General features: G+C 33.9%; 1 protein-coding gene across 1 annotated transcript in view; it reads right to left on the bottom strand.

The window, feature by feature from the left end:
• TMPRSS15 (transmembrane serine protease 15) overlaps positions 1–20,337 on the bottom strand; it is a 125,976-nt gene that overhangs the window by 49,029 nt on the left and 56,610 nt on the right. The window contains exons 11-16 of the mRNA XM_042956532.1: positions 20,056–20,161; positions 19,611–19,761; positions 17,059–17,194; positions 9,503–9,592; positions 7,857–7,982; positions 5,761–5,901 (exon numbers count right to left, since the gene is read on the bottom strand). Of these exons, the coding sequence (XP_042812466.1) occupies positions 5,761–5,901; positions 7,857–7,982; positions 9,503–9,592; positions 17,059–17,194; positions 19,611–19,761; positions 20,056–20,161 (750 nt within the window). The remainder of the gene's footprint in view (positions 1–5,760; positions 5,902–7,856; positions 7,983–9,502; positions 9,593–17,058; positions 17,195–19,610; positions 19,762–20,055; positions 20,162–20,337) is intronic.

Below are 20,337 nucleotides of genomic sequence, written 5' to 3'. Positions count from 1 at the left end.
TTGTAATATTTTTCAAAATCCTAGGTGTTATATTTATCTCATTATACAAATCTAACAAAAACCAGTAACTAATATTGTGTTGGAAGAGATTTGTTCCATATTCCTTTTCATAATCTATTCTCTTTCCACTTTTCTCCTCTCTTAAATGTTTTTTAAAAGACCTACATTTGTCTAAAATTTTGTTGCAAGATGATTTCTTTTTGCAGACGGTGGAATGCCCAATAATTATTCTAATTGTTTGGAGACATGAAAAAAATCCATTTCCTTATTGATAGAGTTGTTAGTTATTTTATCTCATGAATTCAGTTGGTTTTACAGTTCATCTCCGTTTCTTTAAAAATATACATTTTATTGATTGATTGATTGATTGATTGATTTTCTTTCCATTTCTAAGAGTTTGGCTTTTTTAGATTCCACCTATGCAATATGCTGTAGTATTTGTCTTCCTCTGACTTATTTTATTTAGCACAATGCCTTCAAGGTTTATCCATGTTGTCACAAATGACAGGATTTCCTTCCTTCTCATGGATAAATAATATTCCACTGAATATAATATACCACATCACCTTTATCCATGTATCTGTAGATTGGCACTGAGGTTGTTTCTATCCCTAGGCTATCGGAAATAATGTTGCAATGAATGTGGAAGTACAGATATGTCTTTGAGATTCTGATTTCATTTCTTTTTCATTCTTACCCAAAAGTGGGATTGCTGGATTTCATGATAGCTTTTTTTTGTTTTTTTGTTTTTTTGTTTTTGTTTTTTTTTTTTGGAGAGAGAGTGAGCACAGGAGAGGCAGATGAAAAGGGAGAGAGAGAATCTTAAGCAGATTCCATGTCCAGAGCCAACTAGGGGTTAGATCTTCACACACATAAGATCACGACCTGAACCGAAATCAAGAGTTGGTTGCTTCACCAAACAAGCCACCCAGGCACCCCTGGGTTATACGGTAATTCTGTTTATTATTTTTTTATTTTTTGGAATTTCTATTTTTAAGTTTTGGCGGAAACTTCATAATGTTTTCCACAGGGACTAAACCAATTTGCTTCTCATCAGTAGTATACAAGGGTTCCCTTTACCTCACATCCTCACCAGCACTTGGTTATTTACTACTTGTCTTTTGAATAATAGCCATTTTAACAGGTATGAGTTGACAGCTCATTGTAGTTTGATTTGCATTGCCCTGATAGTGAATGATGTTGAGCATATTTTCATGTACCTATTGGCCATTTCTATATCTTTTTTTGGAAAAAAAAGTTTGTTCTGCTCTTCTCCTCTTTTTCCGAAATTCAGATTGTGTGTTTTTTTATTAAGTTTTTAATTTTAATTGCAGTATAGTCAACACACAGTGTTTTGTTAGTTCAGTGTTGTGTTAGTTTCAGGTGTACATTATAATGATTCAAAAAAATATAATACTTTTTTCATAAGTTCTTTCCATGACATCATTCTTGGAAAAAATTTGGGAGGCCCTCTTTTCCAGCAGAGTAGTTACTGGGTATTTTCTTGCACTATTTTAAGATATTTTGAAGAATTGAGCACTTAATTCTTTTGCATTCAAATATAGATGATATTGATGCTTATACATTTAATTATCCACAAATCTTAGAAATATAACCATATCGTTTTTAAGTATCATCATGAAATGAGTAATATATTGTTGAGAGTGCTGCTATAAACATTGGGGTACAAGTGCCCCTATGCATCAGTACTCCTTTATCCCTTGGGTAAATTCCTAGCAGTGCTATTGCTGGGTAATAGGGTAGGTCTATTTTTAATTTTTTGAGGAACCTCCACACTGTTTTCCAGAGTGGCTGCACCAGTTTGCATTCCCACCAACAGTGCAAGAGGGTTCCCGTTTCTCCACATCCTCTCCAGCATCTATAGTCTCCTGATTTGTTCATTTTAGCCACTCTGACCAGATGGATGAAGAAGATGTGGTTTCTATATACAATGGAATACTACTTGGCAATGAGAAAGAATGAAATCTGGCCCTTTGTAGCAACATGGATGGAACTGGAGAGTGTGATGCTAAGTGAAATAAGCCATACAGAGAAAGACAGATACCATATGGTTTCACTCTTACGTGGATCCTGAGAAACTTAACAGAAACCCGTGGGGGAGGGGAAGGGAAAAAAAAAGAGGTTAGAGTGGGAGAGAGCCAAAGCATAAGAGACTCTTAAAAACTGAGAACAAACTGAGGGTTGATGGGGGGGTGGGAGGGAGGGTAGGGTAGGTGATGGGTATTGAGGAGGGCACCTTATGGGATGAGCACTGGGTGTTGTATGGAAACCAATTTAACAATAAACTTCATATATTGAAAAAAAAAGAAATGAGTAATATATGAGGCTGATCTGATTTTTAACACATTTGAAAAATGATTATATTTATTTTGCTTAGAAATTTGCCAAAAAATTTTCCTCTTGAATTTAAAAATGTAAATAGGAAATTTTATAATACTAATTCCTGCTTATTAATATTTTACAGACAGCAGTAAGACTTTGTGATTTTTAGTCATTTAATCAGATCCAAAAGTTTTTTTTCCCCTTTATAGCTTCCCCTGTTAGTTTCAACTGGTTCTTTCCCTTTGGGAATGTTCATTATTTTCAAATTGTAGCTTGGTGTTTTTTCCTGCGTCCTCATTCTAGACTTTCACATCTTTCCAACTTTTTATATATTGTTTTTGCATTCTTTTTTATTTAAAAAAATTATGTTTGTTTTTGAGAGAGAGAGAGAGAGAGAAAGAGAGACAGAGAGAGGGGGAGACACAGAAACCAAAGCAGGCTCCAGGCTCTGAGCTGTCAGTACAGAGCCTGACCAAACCGCAAGATTATTACCTCAGCTGAAGTCAGACGCTTAACTCACTGAGCCACCCAGGCACCCCTGTTTTTGTACTCTTGATCACGCTTTTGTGCAGCAATTATTTGTGGAAATGTGGGTATTTTGGTGCTAGAGTATTTGAATTGGTATGCAAGCAACCAAAAAACTGTGCCTTTTACACCATTAACAAAGACTTCTAATCAAACCAGAAAAAAGAATTTGGTTGTGCTAGAGTTTAAACAGGAAATTCCTCTGCCTCAAATAGCCATGGTTTTCCAAATATCTTAAGGGGCAACTAATTTGTAATATCATTTTTGGGGGGCAGTGTTCAGCAAGATATTAGGAGCTAAAATTAAATATTAATATTTTGTAAAAAATTACAAGTCATAATTTTAGGTATAAAAATAATGTTGAAACCATTTTGTGTTTTCTACTATTAGCTAAAGTTCTTTATTATATCATTTGCTTTCTATTAACAGTAAGAACCAATTAGGTTTTATCAATAATATACATTCAAAGTCTTTTTTACCTTAGAAGGACTAAATATTATATACCAAAATTTCCTTATCCATGTCCATTATTCATCTACACTTTAAAAGTATCATCAGAAAGTCAAACTATTAACCTAAGTTAAATCAAATGTTGGATTATATTAAAATATTAGGTTCACTCACAAACAGAAAAAAACTGGAATAAAATACTGGCAGACAAATATAGTTACCATAGTAAAATCAATAACAACACAATTATCAGAGAACAGAATCAGTAGCTTAATTCAAAATGATGGTCTCTTTTCATAATTTGGCTACTGTTGATAATGCTGCTATAAACATTGGACACAAATGCCCATTGATTGATGAATGGATAAAGAGGATATGGTACACACACACACACACACACACACACACACACACACACTGGAATATTACTCAGCTATAAAAAAGAATGAAATCTTGCCATTTGCAGTGATGTGGATGGAGCTAGAGACTATTGTGTTAAGTGAAATAATTCAATCAGAGAAAGGCAAATACTATATGATTTCACTCATATATGGAAGTTAAGAAACAAAACAAATGAACATGGGGGAAAAAAGAGAGAGAGAGGCAAACCATAAAACGGACTCTTAACTATAGAAAACAAGCTAAGGATTGCTGGAGGGGAGGTGAGTGGGGGGATGGGTTAAATAAGTGATAGGGAATAAGGAGGGCACTTGTGATGAGTACATGTGTTGTACGTAAGTGAGGAATTACTAAATTCTACATCTGAAACTAATATTATGTTGTATTTTAAATAAATAAATCATTGGAATTTAAATAAAAATCTGAAGGTAAACAAAAAAAAAATAAGACAAAATGCTAGTCTCAAAATTGCCTTGATTAATATTTTTCAGTGATATGATTCTTTACTAAGTTAGTTCCTTATTATATGTATGTATATATCATACAAATATATATGTCATAGAAATATATATTTATAAATGTATACTTACATAAATATATAGTATCTATTGCTATTTTCATGTCACTATATTTTCTTTTTTACTCCTCTGAAAAATAATTATAAGTATGACTTTAAAATAGTCTTAATTTATAAAATAAAAATAATTTAAATCATGTCATTTTCTCCATTTTCTCCTTTGTCATGGACTGTATTTTAAGATAAAAATCTAATTTTCAGATCTTAATTTTTAGATCTTAAAGTCTTTATTCCCATCGTTTTATATTACATATTTATCATAGGTTGAAAATATTCAAATTGCACTGCAAATATTCAATTCACTAATTGAATATTTTGATTGATATATGTCACTGTTGCTTACAAGTCACAAGTCGCTGTGTCTAAAACCAGTCACAAAATCCAGAAGGACAGGTCAGTTGATTGGGCTACCACTCACTCCTACCTAAGTAGGTTGGCTAATAATTGATGTGGCTTATTTTCATGGCAGGTTGGTAGACAAGATACAGATCAACTTTGCAGTAAATCTGAAAGCATTCAACTTTCAGAGATGCAGTCAAAGGTTTAGGCCAGTTGTAAGTGGAGGAACAGATATTTGCACAGCTGGATCTGAGATTAGATAACAAGCCAGATGAGGATCAGTGCCTTGACCCCTACCTCTTTTCTAGACATTATGGTCAAAGACAAACTGACCACAATCTCCTATGGAAAGGAAACATAGATAAAGGAAATGGCATATATTCTGTCTTCCTGACATATTATCCCCTTGGAGAGGACCACAGAGTTGTGGGCAGAGGTATAAGAAAAATCACACTCCAAGGGGAGAAGCAAGTGATCACAAATTCACTATAAATTGTCAAATGCAAAGAGTTATACCATATCCTCTGTCTGTGCTTATAGAGATACAGATACATGATAAGCAGGCAGGCAATTTTGTTTTGGCCTGCTGATTATGTTATGGTCTAATAAAAAATGTAGGATTAGAAGATTATATATGCCAGTAATATCAGCATCAAATTCCTTCATCCTTCACGGCAGCAGCTTTACACTGGTTTGTCTTTAAGAAGTTAGTGGTGTTAATTTTTTAATTGGATGTTGTTGGAATCCAAACAGCTCACTTGCCTGATTCCCCGCTGTTCTCTGAAAATGCTTTTGGCAAATGACATGACAGATAATCCTCCTTCCTCACAGTCCCAAGTACCCTGCTTTTAACATTTTAAATGGCCCTCTTCACTGAACAAAATTCATGACTCTACACCCCAGAGAAGTACAAGTAGGTCTGCTGAAAATACAGATTCTTTCTTTGAACTGACTTAAGCAGCAGTTATACAGATGTAAAGGCAGGAAGAAAATCTCTGATAAAATGAAGACAGATGAATGTATTTGAATGCAAACAATGAAGTCGTATTTAGGCTTCAAAATACTGTCTGGTTGTATCGTTTTGCTCCAAAAGTTACAATTCAACATGTAACCCTAAGTGCACATACCTGGAATCCCCAGGTAGTAGCCAGTAGTGAAGTTTGCTTTAAATCCCCCTTTTGCCAACAGATCGTCAGTGATGAAAAGCACAGTCATTCTACTGGTGGTTGAGAACACATCCTTTACTGGACCAGGCCCTGTGTACACAGCTGCTCCAAATGAAAACAAGATAATTATTGAGGGGATTCTTTGAATCTAGAAGAAAATAGACTCGTTTCTGTCAGTTCCACCTTCTAGATGTATGCTACATGCAGCGTAGCTTGCTTGGGAAGCGACCACATATAAATAACTATGCTTTCTTTTAGATTTTGGACACTGCTTCTAGGAAAGCCAACTTCTCTATTGATCTTTTCCACTATTGCTGTGGCTCTATAATTTAACGATGAATTATTTATGTTATCTGGCTTAGCACCACTACTATTCAAAGCTCATGTTATCCCAGAAGAAATGATTATATGTCTGTTTTAAAGACCTTTAGAAAATAATGGAGATTATAGCTTCCCTTAGTAAATTTTTGTCCAAATTTATTTGGTTTTCTTTTGTGTGTGTGAGTTGAATCATTAAACTAAGCTGAAGGATTGGATTAATTAGAGACAGATAATATAAACCTAAATTATGGTTTTCAAAATGTTTCCCACTGGGCTCTGGGGGTTTCACAAATAATGAAATACTCTCTACTACACAATAAAGACTTAAGCTAATTAAAAATATGTTCACATTATTAGATATTTTATGTATTAGAATCCCCTAAAGTGATTGTTTCAAAACAGCTTCTTGCCTAAAATTTTGAAAATTATGATTCTGGGATCCTCTGGAATTCTTATTTACCTTTCAATAATTAATGTAAATATTAAGAGGTGAAATGACAAAAAATAATTTTTCTTAGATCATAAGAACACTGAAATTTTCATTAGAGGGGCAATATAACCTAAACATGGGAAAATAACTCAAAATGTGTTCTAATTATGTATATAAAAATCAAATTTGAAGTTCCTCAGTTCTTATTAGCACTAGCCTCCCAGCCCCACCGAGATTTTCATTGTTGATACGTTCTTTGTGTGGCTCTCAAAATCTTCTAGGAAGACTGTACGTTAGAACTTTGTGGGATTTTGCTGAAGAACCCTGTGTAAGCAGCAATGGATTAGTATTGCTGGGAACCCTCCCCACCACCCTGCACCTTTACTGTAGAGAAAGTTCCCTCTGGTCTTCTCCATTGGTTGCAGTGTTCATGTGATTGCACCCTGATTGCATAGTTACCTGGTCAGACTTTGTAGGAAATGATTAATATGAGTCCAAAGCACAGTTAGATAAAACACTTTTACTTGTGAAGTGTGTTGTTTCATGCATTCCAGTTGACTCTATAAGCATTTTCATAATTTAATGTATCACTTATCAAGAGACACTTTCTTAAAATATTGGTAGTAGTTAAGTAAGATAATAGCTATCACATTTGACTGATAGATATTTATTATGTTACCATATATTTTATGACCTACATACAAGAATTTCCTCTAGAATAGTACACTTTCTCCCATGTCAATTAAAAAAATAGTAATCAATAGAAGTTAGGGAAAAATCAACTTTGATCAATATTCAAATCATTTTCAGATACTTATATAGAAGCAGCTGGTACTAGAGACACAATCAGAGTAATACTGAAATGTAAATAAAAAATCATAAAACATTTTTGCATAAAATACACAATTTGTTCCTTTAGTTTGAAGTGAAACAAAACTGGGTTTAATAGCTACTTTTGGAAATATGATGTATACATAATGCATATTAAACTGAGTAATGCATGTTTTTAGCTCTTAGTCTCCAAGGTATAATGCTCACTGTAGTGAATTAATATAGCTGGTAGAAACTACTCATGCAAAAATATTAATTCTGGTTTGCCAAGAGTGCTCAAGAAGAATCTTACTCTCTCATTATTGCAAACACTCTCATTTTGGAAGCTCCACATAAACTTTGACATGTTACTCTGCTGTTGTAATGTCATTTTGCTTGTTGTAAAAGACTGATTATTTTTATTGGGAAATGCTTTCTCTATCATTCCAACATCTTGAGCCATACAACCTTCACAATACTTAAATTGCAGACTTACCTAAGAGCAAAGAATCATCTCCTCTACCATCTCTGATTTCCACTACGTCTGCAATATTTTCTAGGTCAAATTCTTGAAAATGAAGTTGTATATTCTTTCCCTTTTGTGCATTTAAATTCCAAATACCTTAAAAGTAAAACATGACAACACAGTTTAGAACACACTTCTTTTGATTTCCCTCAAAAGCTTTACTCCCTTGAGAATTTCAAATTTCTCTGAACTTCCGTATATTAGGTAAATATCATGTCCCTCCACAGCACCCTGCCATTCCTTTTATTGTTACACTACCTTGGGTATTTTGTAAAGCCTGATAATTTATCTACATCTTCATCTAGACCATGTCATGTTTGTTTCTTCTTTTCTCATTTCAGTGCCTAACAAAGTGCCCAATAATATTTATTTAATAAATCAACAAATTTAATAAATTTATTCAAATTGTTCTTTTAATATTCCACTGATGTTTCAGAAATTTTGGACCATTCCTTTGTACAAATGATATGTTTAAAAGATGTCTTCAATGTGGAGTAGAGATGATAATCTCTGGTTCCCCCTACAAGTCAAATTAGATTCATGGTTGTTTATTTTTTTGGATCAGATAAGCCCCTGGAATAGTGACTTTATTCTCCTATGAAAGTGATATTTACTTATCTCTGGGTCATTTGAAGGAAGAAAAGCTGACATTTTCCAACAACACATTTTTCACTGTCATTAGAGCATTTCTTTTACTGGTAGATTTTCCCATTTAGATTGGTGTTGCTATCTTAGATGCGGCCATGTGAGGAACATATCTGTTTCCCAGGCCTACTGAAGTGGAATATTTGTAGGATGGGCTGGGGAATTGGCATCTTTAACATAATTTCTATGCAGTTTGAATGAGCTACTCTACTTAGAAATATTGACCTAGATATAGGCTCTGTTCAGTTTTAGCAAACTATTCTTCCCTCTACACTTAATGATTTTCTAGTGAATCCTCATTATTTCATCTTTTATACTGAGAAACTAGCTACCTGACTCTAGCTGCCTGCTTTATTGACACTGGTCTATATTTACAAAAGGTGTGGATGTCACAGTTGGCCCTTTACTTTTTGCACTTTCGCTGACTTTATTCTATGAAATTGCAAACTTGTTATATATAATATAGACATTGTATGTATAATCAAGACAAGTGATTAAGAGAACAGTATCTGGAGTAAGGTACTTCTACTTACTGGTTTTATTAAATTTTTAAATTTTAGAATTATAATAATAACACCTGCTTCAAAGAATTATTGTAAGAATTGACTGAAACAGTATATTAAGCACTAGCACAGTGCCTGGCATGAAATAAATGCTAAGTAAGTTAGTAATCATTATTGTTATTGTTGTTATCATTATATTATGCAATATTACAGATGTAATAGTTGTAGTCAGGTTTGGAAAATTTCTAATCCACTTTTCTGTGTCAAGGTGGGAATCTAGCCTTGATATATATATATATATATATATATATATATATATATACATATATATATACATATATATACATATACATATATATACATATATATATGTATATATATATGTATGTATATACACACACACACACACACACACACACACACACACACACATCTGTTTCTCATGGCTTGGGAAAAGAAACGACTCACAAAAAGCCTTATTAGGGTAGTTGTTTGGAAAGTTCATAGAAGTGAATGTTGTATTTGGCTCCCACAGTTCAAAAGGTCCTCCACAGTCCGCTGAAAAGGAAATAACAAAAAATCATTAGTAACACAATGCTTATTTCAGAGAAATAATATTATATCTTAGCAAATTTCCAATTATATTTCTTGGAATACTGATTTTGACAGATAAAATGCATAGTGTGTATAAAAGAAAACCTTGCAACTTAAGTAATGAAAAACTACAGGTAAACTGGTCTCCTTACTGAAGAACTTCTCAAAACATTAAATATTCTTATGTTATTTATGAATCTCCAAGAAGGCATAATAGTATGCAGCATTTCCCAAAATTATTTGGGTAAGGAATAATTTTTCTGAGCATCTTTTATAAATAGGCTTCATGAAATAAGGTATCAGATACTCCTTGCTATAGAAAAAAAAAGAATCTTTATAATAAAACAGATCTTATATCTGCCCTTCTGAGAAGGGCTAGTAAATGACTCATTTGGCCATTTCTTACGTTTTTTCTTTCTTTTTGTTTTGCTACTATTTTTCCTTTCTTTCTTTCTTTCTTTCTTTCTTTCTTTCTTTCTTTCTTTCTTTCTTTCTTTCTTTATCTTTCTTCTTTTCAGTAGAGAGGAAGCCTCACTGTTCTGTATATTGAGTTGTTTTACTGTCAAGAACAGGAGACAAACTGAAATTTCACTTGCTAAATAATTGGCCTAGACTGATCTGTACTTAACATTGTCTAGGAGTCAAGTTGAGGAAACACTTATTAGAAAAAATAGAGCACAGGTATCCTAGTGAAAACTAAGATGATTTAAGTAGGCATATTAACTTTGTGAAATTCTTAACCTATTTTAAATTTATCCTCCTGCTTAGGAAGAAAATTCTAGAATAATATAAAATTTTACCAGCTAGTTTAAGTATCCTTATTCTATCTTATTTTTATTAGCATGTTACATTTAAAATCAAGAGGATAAAAGTAACCTAATTCTAAAGATACAGGAAACTGAGATTAAGTATATATTTTTACTGTTATTAAAGGCAGATGATACTGAAGTTATTTACTCTCAATAAGATAAAAATCAGATAATAGGAGGGATAATTAAATGTGTCTATATCTACAGCAGTGCCTTCAGTCATACCCTCTTCTTTGGTCCCTCTTTTATTTCTGTTTTATTTCTTAAAATTTATTGTATTTATTTTTGAGAACGAGAGAGAGTGCACATGGGGCAGGGGGAAAAAGAGAGGAAGAGAGAGAATTGCAAGCAGACTCTGAACTGTCAGCATGGAGCCTGAAGCAGGGCTCAATGTCAGGAAGCATGAGACCATGACCTAAGCTGAAATCTAGAGTCAGACACGTAACCGACTGAGCCACTCAGGCTCCCTGGTTCCTCTTTTATATGTTATCCATCTCGTTTATGTAGATCTTTGCAATTCATGTGCTTCTTCCAAATTTGCATGCAATGAGCCTCTTAGGTTTGCGTGTCATGATGTATACGACTGGGAGGAGAGGGGCAGTTGCCGTGGCCCAGTAGTAGTGTTGCCATCCCATCCTGTTTTGTAAGGTGTGGAGCCTGGTCTACCTTACACACTCTCCTGGGCAGGCTGGGCCAGATCCGGATGAGCTTAGCAAGAGTAATATAATCTCTTATAAAACGTTATCATTTGCACATTGTTTCCATGCACATCGTCTCATCTGGGAGGGAACATGATGTATAAAAGGAAGATGTGCTGGAGCTGGTGGATTAAATTTGTGCCCTGAGTTAGCTACTTGTCTTTTTGAGAGTTGGTTTTCTCATACATAAAATAGATACATACTAGATATTTTCAGGGTTGTTTATAAAAATTAGACATAATTATGAAAAGTGCCTACACATTACCTGGCATATTCAGTACTGATTTCCAATACATACTTGTGGGTTAGGTAATTACTTTTATTATTTCAATTTTAAGTGGAAATAAAAGCATTGGAGATATTCAGTTACTTGCTAATACTGTACACATCCATTTAGTGTCAAAGTCAAGACTTCAATTCAGTTCATCTCAAGCTCATCCCTCAATATGTCTTCTGATTAAGTTGATTAAACCCTGCATTATTTCCACTGTCTGGTCTAAGCTATAGACAGGGTTTGACTGTGTCTCAGTAAGTGCCACTTGATGATAGGTGACATAAAACTTGTTAGGCATAGACAGAAAAAAGGAGGGTAGAAAGGAACATAGATGAAAGTACTAACAAGTAAGGTCAATGATGGATAGATCTAGAAGAAAGAAAGTACTGTACATAGGTTGTTGAAGAAAATACTTAAACCAAAGAAAGAGTGATAATGGGGAAGACGAGCAGGTTCTCCACTGGGCAGGGGGAAGGAAAGGCAAGAGGATTGTGTGCTCCCATCTCTAAGGCTAATACTCTCTTTGATTATGTGATTAATTGTCCAGTAAAGATTTCTGAAGAAGGATCTATGGCAATCCCTCCAACCCCACTAACATACAACTCATTTAATTTTAATAATTCTTAGTGCCATGAAAATCTCCCATAAATCCTCTGTGAAACTAATGGGAAAGGGGAAAGTATAATTGCAGGGGCAAAACTAACATTGCAGATTGCAGATTGGGGAAAACCAGTTCTTCCTATTTCACAGATTTAGACGTGGCCAGTGGATTTGTTTTTGTTTTGTTGTTGTTGATTTTAAACCGTCATTCATATTTTCTTTTCAAGGAATAGGAAAATCTCAAAATGTATTCTTCTAACGGAGTAAAAAGCTGACATTTTGGAGAAGGTATTGAATTTTCACATAACTGAACACAACAGTACATTATATTAGATATAGATGAGTAGGTAGCACTTTAATAAATACACAACTAGAACTAAAATGTTGTCAAGCGTAATTGTGAAGCCTGTCAAGGCAGACAGTTCACTTAGCATTTCTCCACTAAATAGAAGTCTTAGAAATTCATTATTCTGAAATACTTAAAAATCCCTTTTTTGAAATTCATCTCACATATAATTTCATATCTAATAACTCAGTAGTAAGATATCTCTGACCCTTGGCCTGATATGATATGTCAGTGACTCTGTATACATATGATAGTAACGAATTGGAAAAAGCACTTTCAGCCATTCTAAATACGAAGAGACAATGTATTTTAAGAGTGGTGTTGCTATAGTAAAGACATAGCTTCTTAATAGAGAGGCTGAAGACTCATAAAACATACTTTCGGGTATCACAGTCATACTGTGTCGTTAGATAAACTCTCTCCACCCAGAGACTAAAGAGTTAAATTGTCTGGTACAGGGAACTCTATTCATTTACAGTTGTTAAATTTTTTCATTTTTCTTTTTCTTGAAGCTGTTCTCTCAAAGATTTGTATTCTGATTAATTCCTTACTATGCCAGCAGGGATTTTCACTCCATACAGTATGTAAATAGCATGCAGTATTTTGCAAAGTGGTTGTCAAGGATAGATATTTCCCTTGAGGTATGTCATTTTTAATCCATGCTGAAGCCTCTGACGTTCATGAGATATGTGTCAGTGTGGGGTGAAAAAGAAAAAAAGCCCAGCTCTCACTTACAAGAAGAAGGTTCAAATTAAAGGTATTTGTGGAAAAACAATAGATGCACCTTGAGAAATAGTATCTCTCATTGATGTTTAAATAATGTTAAAGTCAGCAATTACTTTTCATCATCATAGTAATAGACAAGTCTTACACTATTACATGTAACATTTAAAAAATTTAGGTTGTAATATAAAATGGAGTCTCCCATGAAAATTTTGTGTTTGGTTTCTCAAAATTTATATTCCATTCATATATTCTAGTGACCTATGAATGCATGTGAGTGCAGTTAATATGGAATTTGCTAGGGATTTAAATATCAAGTCATACTAATGATATAAAAGGCAAGTAGCTCTGCTAGAATATGAGCCTCATATAATTATAAGACAAGTAGATAGGTACCGATTCATTTCTATAGAAATGAAGAATTTAAGTTAGATTATTTAACTCAAAGTATAACGTCCTGTCTATGAAACTTTCCAAATTAACTTTGATTTGGTCTTTGGACATGGAAAATGGCCTAAATGATGGCCAAATAGAGCAAAATTGTGGAAATAAAGAGTGACTATTAAAATAGCTGAAACTATGGCTTATAATTTTTTTTTCTTAAGTAGTTTTAACAGTCGCAGAAATAAGTTAGGGACCTGAAGTGTGGATTTCTTTTTGTTTATTCTTATTCTATTTAGTAGGTATCTTGTCACGAATCACCCAAATTGTGTTGCAAGTTGACATGATATTTGTTTAATGGAATGTGTACTTTTTAAAAGTGTTCTCAATACAATCCCCACACTTAAATTATTTGTGTTAATGTCAGAAAGCAACAATTGTAGAGCTAATGCAACAGCAAGTGATTGAAGCCACAAAATGGAAGAATCCCTGTACTTACGAAAACTGAACTTAACAATTCTCCAAACTAGGCACAATGTGGATGCCTAGGAACAAAGGAGGAATTTTGCTAGTCAGCTACTGGTCTGGGATTATTTTCTTATTTAAATGCTCTATAAGAGCTAAAGAAAGGCTATTAGCCAGTCAGCCATGGTTTCCTTTTATTCCTGCTTAAACAAATCAGTGATCTGGAACCAGAAAAGCTCTGCTCAAATAAGAATTTCACTGAACCAATTGCAAATGGCATTAGAATGAAATTGTTCAGAATGCATTTGATGGTAATTAACATTTTCTGCTGTGCTAAATATTGCCCTGAAGTGAACCATTTGGAAACTGGAACAAATATACTTTGGGAAAATTCTAAAGTTAATATTTTAAAATCAGATAGGTCATTCTACGTTATAATATCCCTATTGTTAAAATATGCAAGGATATCATGCTTCCTTGACATTGAAGTATTATTTTTTCTCTTTCTGACTAGAATAGATATGAGGACTGAATGGCTTATGTAGTTAAAGTTTTAATGTGGGAAATTATAATGAAGTTTTACTTGTATGTATGCTATTATGAACAAAAGTTATCTTGCATTTTTGATTTCAGATAATGATGAAATTATTATTTTAAAAATATCAAGCCTATGAAACTTAATTCCACTGGAAAATTTTTCTTCTTGACCACTTATCTATGAATACAGAAACACACCAGCAGAAAGGATTATGAAAATTGTTTTTAAATGATTGAAATATCAAAATAGCAAGATGTTGGGGCACCTAGGTGGCTCAGTCGGTTAAATGTCTGACTATTGATTTCAACGCAGGTCATGATCTCATAGTTCCTGGGATCGAACCCCCTGTCAGGCTCTGTGTTGACAGTGCAGAGCCTGCTTGGGATTGTCTCTCTTTCTCTCTCTCTCCCTGCCACCCCCCTGCTCTCTCTCTCTCTTTCAAAATAAATAAATAAACATTAAAAAAAGGCAGGATGTTTCTAATATTTGATATCCATAGGAATTATTTATAAAACCAGTAGTAATTTTAATAATTAAAATGTGGTGGGTGTTTTTGCATCAGAATGTTTTATATAAGAATGTTATAGATAAGTTTTATAGACAGATAAGTTGTGGGCTACCAACAATGAAGTCAAACAATTATTTTTAAACAATGCTGGATAGCCCAAATTATTGTATTCATGGTGGTTTTTTCTCTATCCCATCCCTTCCTTCATTTCCAAATCTTAGTTCTGGTATCAAAATTTTGTTTTACAAAAATGTTTGTGTCACAAAAGAAAATTACAGTCAACATAAAAAGAGAGATCGGTTCAGGTCTAGTAATATTTATTGATCTATTTGTGTGATGTTAAGAACCAGTCAGACAATTGTGAAGCAAAGGTGAGTGAGAATCAGAGTTTCGTGCCATGAAAGTCACTTCTTGCCACAATCTTGTGGCCAAATTATTATGTGAGAATGCATGCTACTTTTCTGCCTTTGTTTCAATTTTATAAGTGTTCTACTGTCTCTTAATGTTTCCTTAAAGACTTCTCTAGTTCACACTTTCTTCTCCAAAGTCTATCACTTACTTTTCTAGTTTATTACTTTTAGGGGTACATAATTATATTTTGTCTTAAGTATTTATTTACATAGATTATATTTATTTTTTCCATGTATTGGTTACTGCTATGTATTACATTTATTATGCAATGCTTTTTACATAGTAGATATTTATAAAATTTGAATGAACATTTGAAATATTGAGGAATTTATGTATAGTATATACAAGCATCTAAACCTGTTAATAGGAAAGATGGTAAGAGTAAACTAGCCTTTTGGTAGAATGTAAGTACATTCACTATGGTGGCATGGAGCCAGTGTGACAATGTAATCACTATTCTCATCTCAATTGCAGCTCACTTGTTATATGCTCTTAAACACCAGTAATTTATCTTCAGAACTTTTGAGTTGTTAAAGCCCCTCATCTGAAAGTCTGCTTTCTTTTTCTTTTTTTAAGGTAAAGATAGAAAGCAGAAAAACATGTAGTTTTGGAAGTAAAGTCAAATTTGGATATGTTCTCCAAGTTGATTTGCTGGTGTGATTATGGGAAGAGTTTCATGTGCACTTGGAAGGAAATGGGAAATGGAAAAAGTGCTGTCTGTGGGCTCAGATCCATGGCAGAAGAAAAACATCCATGAGGTCTGATACAAGCAAAGTTGTAGAGCTAGCTCAGCTTCCAAGTACCATAATCCAAAGAAGGATAAAAGGTATGTTTTTTTTTTTTTACATCAAAACTGCAATACAGTGAAGACATCTCAATAAAGGCAATACCTGTTTTATATAATTTATCATTGTACCTTTTTTTTCTGCCAAATCCTGTAGTCTGAAAGTAGTATGTAGTTATGGTCTCCTTTGACATGCTAAGATGGAGAATAATGCCCCTTTTTCCTCTGAAATGTCATGTGTCCAATTTGTATTAAAAACACAGGTAGACACAGGCTCCATTTTGTTTTTTTGTCTTAAAAGAATCCATAAGACAAGGGAAATCCTGGTCACTGCTCAGCTGAAACACGGTAGTGGCCCCACGAAGGGAGCACATTGCAGGGCCTTACGAAGGCATCATTTCAGGATAAAAATCTTTCATGTGATCTTGGTGTGTATAGTCAAAGTCCAGGCCCAATAATTACTATTAAATTATTCCAGAAAAAGGCTGGGTGGGTTTCAAGCTTAACTAAACTCTTCTTGAGATCTAACATCATTTTTTAAGAAGACCATGAGAATCTTAAGGTTTTTTTCCCCAAAGATTCTCAGCCATGCCACATGGTCAATACAGCCTTAATTTATATTTTAGTGAAATCAGGATGGAAATCAACATCTTCATTATTAAAAAAATATACTAACATTATTATAAATATGATGCATAACAAAGTACCAAATGATTTCTTTATGAGTGTATGCATAACATGTAATATTTTGTTAGCTTCCATTTTACTTATATTTTGAAGTCTTAGATTTTCAGTGAAAAAATATTAGACTAAGATAATTTAAAAAGTCAAAGGAAGATCTACCTGAAAATATTAACGATTTAATTGGTAAAATACACGTTATAGTTACTTACTAGGAAGTTCTGGTGGAGCAGTTGGGACCAAAGTTGGTTCTGGATAAAGACTCACATTGCAAATCCCATACGTTAGGCTAATGTCATCCAAAGCTATATCACTCAGGAACTGGTTTTTAAAAGCATTAAAAGCAACCTGCAATTCAGAGAAGGATATGAAATCATTCTACTCTAATCTTCTCTGACTTGGTTCTTGTGGCCCAACATTCTCTGGAGAATCAGTATTACCAACTCTAAATATAAGAGGGCAAGTGTCTGTACAATGGAATATTGATAGATCACGCTCTTTTATAATCCTTCTGCTGAGTCCACTCCTTTACTTATGTCCACTGGTGTCTTCCTTCTGAGTTAGGCAATATTGTCACAGTTTCTCTATGTCTCTGTCTGTCTCTCTCTCTCATGATTTGTCATACTCTACTGGATTCTGCCACACATCCACATTTTCTGGCATTTTCTTCTCACAGATTCCTCCCTGCAACACTATTAGAAATCCAGGTAGCTGTCTGTCTTCTTATAGCATACAAACCCTAAAGGGAAGACACACCAACTGAATAATTTAAATGAGAAAAGAAAGGGACAAGGGAAAAATGGGTATAATATGATCATTCAGGGCCAACTAGTTCTGATATAGTTCACCCAGAAAGCTGGTGTGAGTTCCTGTGTGAGGGTAATGCCCAGAGGACACAGACCCAGACTTGGAAGAAAGTTTCAAGTGGTCAGATGAAACATATTAGGTTCTTAAGGACAGTGAGTATTTTAGCTGAACGTTCCTGGATCCTCTTCTGTAGGAAAGACATAAACAGAATACCTGCTATACGCTAATTGCTATGCAAGGCACATTGTATACATTATCTCATTTAATTCTTTCAACCCTATTATACAGTCATCCATTCACTCATTTGTTCATTCATCCCACCTACTTTATGCTAGACATAACTCCAAAGAAGGATTATTTTCTCCCTTTCATGTACGTGCAGGTTGAATTTCAAAGAGACTAAAGTGACTTAAGATTTCACAACAAAGTGGCAGAGGCAAGGTGCAACTATTTGTTGAACTTGCTGCTCTCATTCTGCCTGATAAGCTAACTTGGAAGAAGTGGGTGGAGTTATACTACTTTAAAAAAAATGTTTAATGAGTTGAGACAGATTTTGCCACTGCAATGCAGCTGTCCCCCCTTATCTGAGGTATTACTTTCTGCTATTTCAGATCCTCATGGTCAACCAAGTTCTGAAATAGATGATCTTTCTTCGGTATTGTTAGAAGGTCAGTAGTAGCATAAGGCCATGTCACAATGCCTATAACATTCACTTCACTTCACTTCATCTCATCACATAGGCATTTTATCATCTCACATCATCATAAGAAGGGTGAATAAAGTACAATAACATATTTTGAGAGAGAGCAAGAGGCCAGATTCACATTACTTTGGTTATGGTATATTGTTGTAATTGTTCTATTTTTTTATTATTTTTGTTAATCTCTTACTGAGTCTAATTAATAAATGAAACTTTTTTGTAGGTATGTATTTATAGAAAAGTACACAGTATATATAGGGTTTGATAGTATCTATGTTTTCAGGCACCCATGGGGGTCTTAGAACATATCCTCTGTGGACAAGTCGGGTACTATACTTATTTTCCTGCTTCTGCCATTTCCTAGTTCCCTTGATGTCCTATTTTCCTTTATCCTTCTCCGAATTATCAGAAAACAAAGTTGGAGAAGAAAACTTCACAGAAAAAATAAAAAAGACTTCAGAAGAAAGAAAAATGGAAGGAATGCAGACAAGTGTGGTTGATTATTGCCTGCCTTACATGAAATCACAGGGGAGAACTGAAGCCTTCACAATGACGATGTTTGTCCAAACAGACACCTACTGAGAGTTACATTCTCTTGTCTGAAATGACCCGATTCAAACATTGTTAATTTGGTCTGACTATTAGCCTGTATTATCCTGTATTTTAATTGCAAACACCCTTAGGAAGAGAACACATTAAGCTGTTATCTGAAAAATTAATCCACTTTAATGTGAAATAAATGATCAGAAACTCCCCAATGATATAGCTTGTACAATTTGTTTCTAAAGGAAATATATAGATTAAGTCAAAGTAAGGCAAGGTGGATGGATACTGATGGGTGTGGATGTTCTAATAGGAAAGGATGATTCCCTAGAAAGTGCAGGGTTGATCTAGGTGGTGTTTGTGAAAGCTGAAGTCCTTGGTATGTAGGGGACATGGGAAGACATGGTCGACTTGTGCTAGAAAGTTGCTGAAGAAAACTGAAATAGATCATAAAGTTTCTATGGATTTTATCGCTCATTATAAGCAATAGTTTCATGTAGTAAGTTGTTTTTCTATAAGTGGTCTTAAATAAATGAATGGACAAATGAAAATGTAGACACTCAAAATTAAAAAAAAAGATGAAGCAAGTAGAAAAAGTGACTTGGCTATATTCAGAAAAAAAGAATTTTTTCATCATGTTACCTTAGATTATAATTGTATCACCATTTGTAGAACACAAATACATGATTATAAATCACAAGGTATTTTGCCAACCTTAAATTCCACTGTTTCATTTAATGTTACTTGTCCATAATTCCAATTTTCTCCATAATTTCCTTCCTTTTGGAAAACTGTCTTCTCCATGTTTTGGTTACTGCTGATATTAATGCTTAATTTATAGACATTTTCACCATACATGTAATACCTAATTGGGAAACAAGCAGAAATGGTTGGATTTCTACAATATTAGAATAAATGGAACTTAGGATTTTTCTAAATCCTTTACTTTCTCTGAAATACTCTATTTTTCCTTGAGTGTGAGAGTTCCTAGAGAAGGGGAGGGAGTCTCCCATCATTTTGCTATTTTATCAATTGGATAAATAATAGCAAATGAATTAAAACTTGGGTGCCTTAGTAAAATCAGAGTCTGGCAATGTGACAAAGGCAATGTTACTCATTAAATAAGGCAGTATTTATTTCACATATGTCTATGACATACCAGAAACTGAGGCAGACTGGTTCCAAAGTGGGGTCTAAAGGGAGACTTAAGAGCCCTACTCTTTCTCGTCTCCCTCCTGGTCCAGTTGGGGTGGAAATGTAAAATCCTATAAAAACAAAAAAAAAAGTTTTACTTCATTTAAATTTCAGCAATTTCATTGTGTGAGATACATCATGTATAAGCAGAAAAGAGCAACTTTAAGGTAAAAATGTAAAGACGGAAAGGGTAGTAGATGTGAATCCAGAGGCCACTATCTCTGCCATAAAAATTAGTATTTAGGAA

This window comes from Panthera tigris, chromosome C2 (genome assembly GCF_018350195.1).
Source record: "Panthera tigris isolate Pti1 chromosome C2, P.tigris_Pti1_mat1.1, whole genome shotgun sequence".
NCBI classification, from domain to species: domain Eukaryota; kingdom Metazoa; phylum Chordata; class Mammalia; order Carnivora; family Felidae; genus Panthera; species Panthera tigris.
Note: the sequence above shows the minus strand (reverse complement) of the source record. Positions and strands in the feature narration are given on the sequence as shown.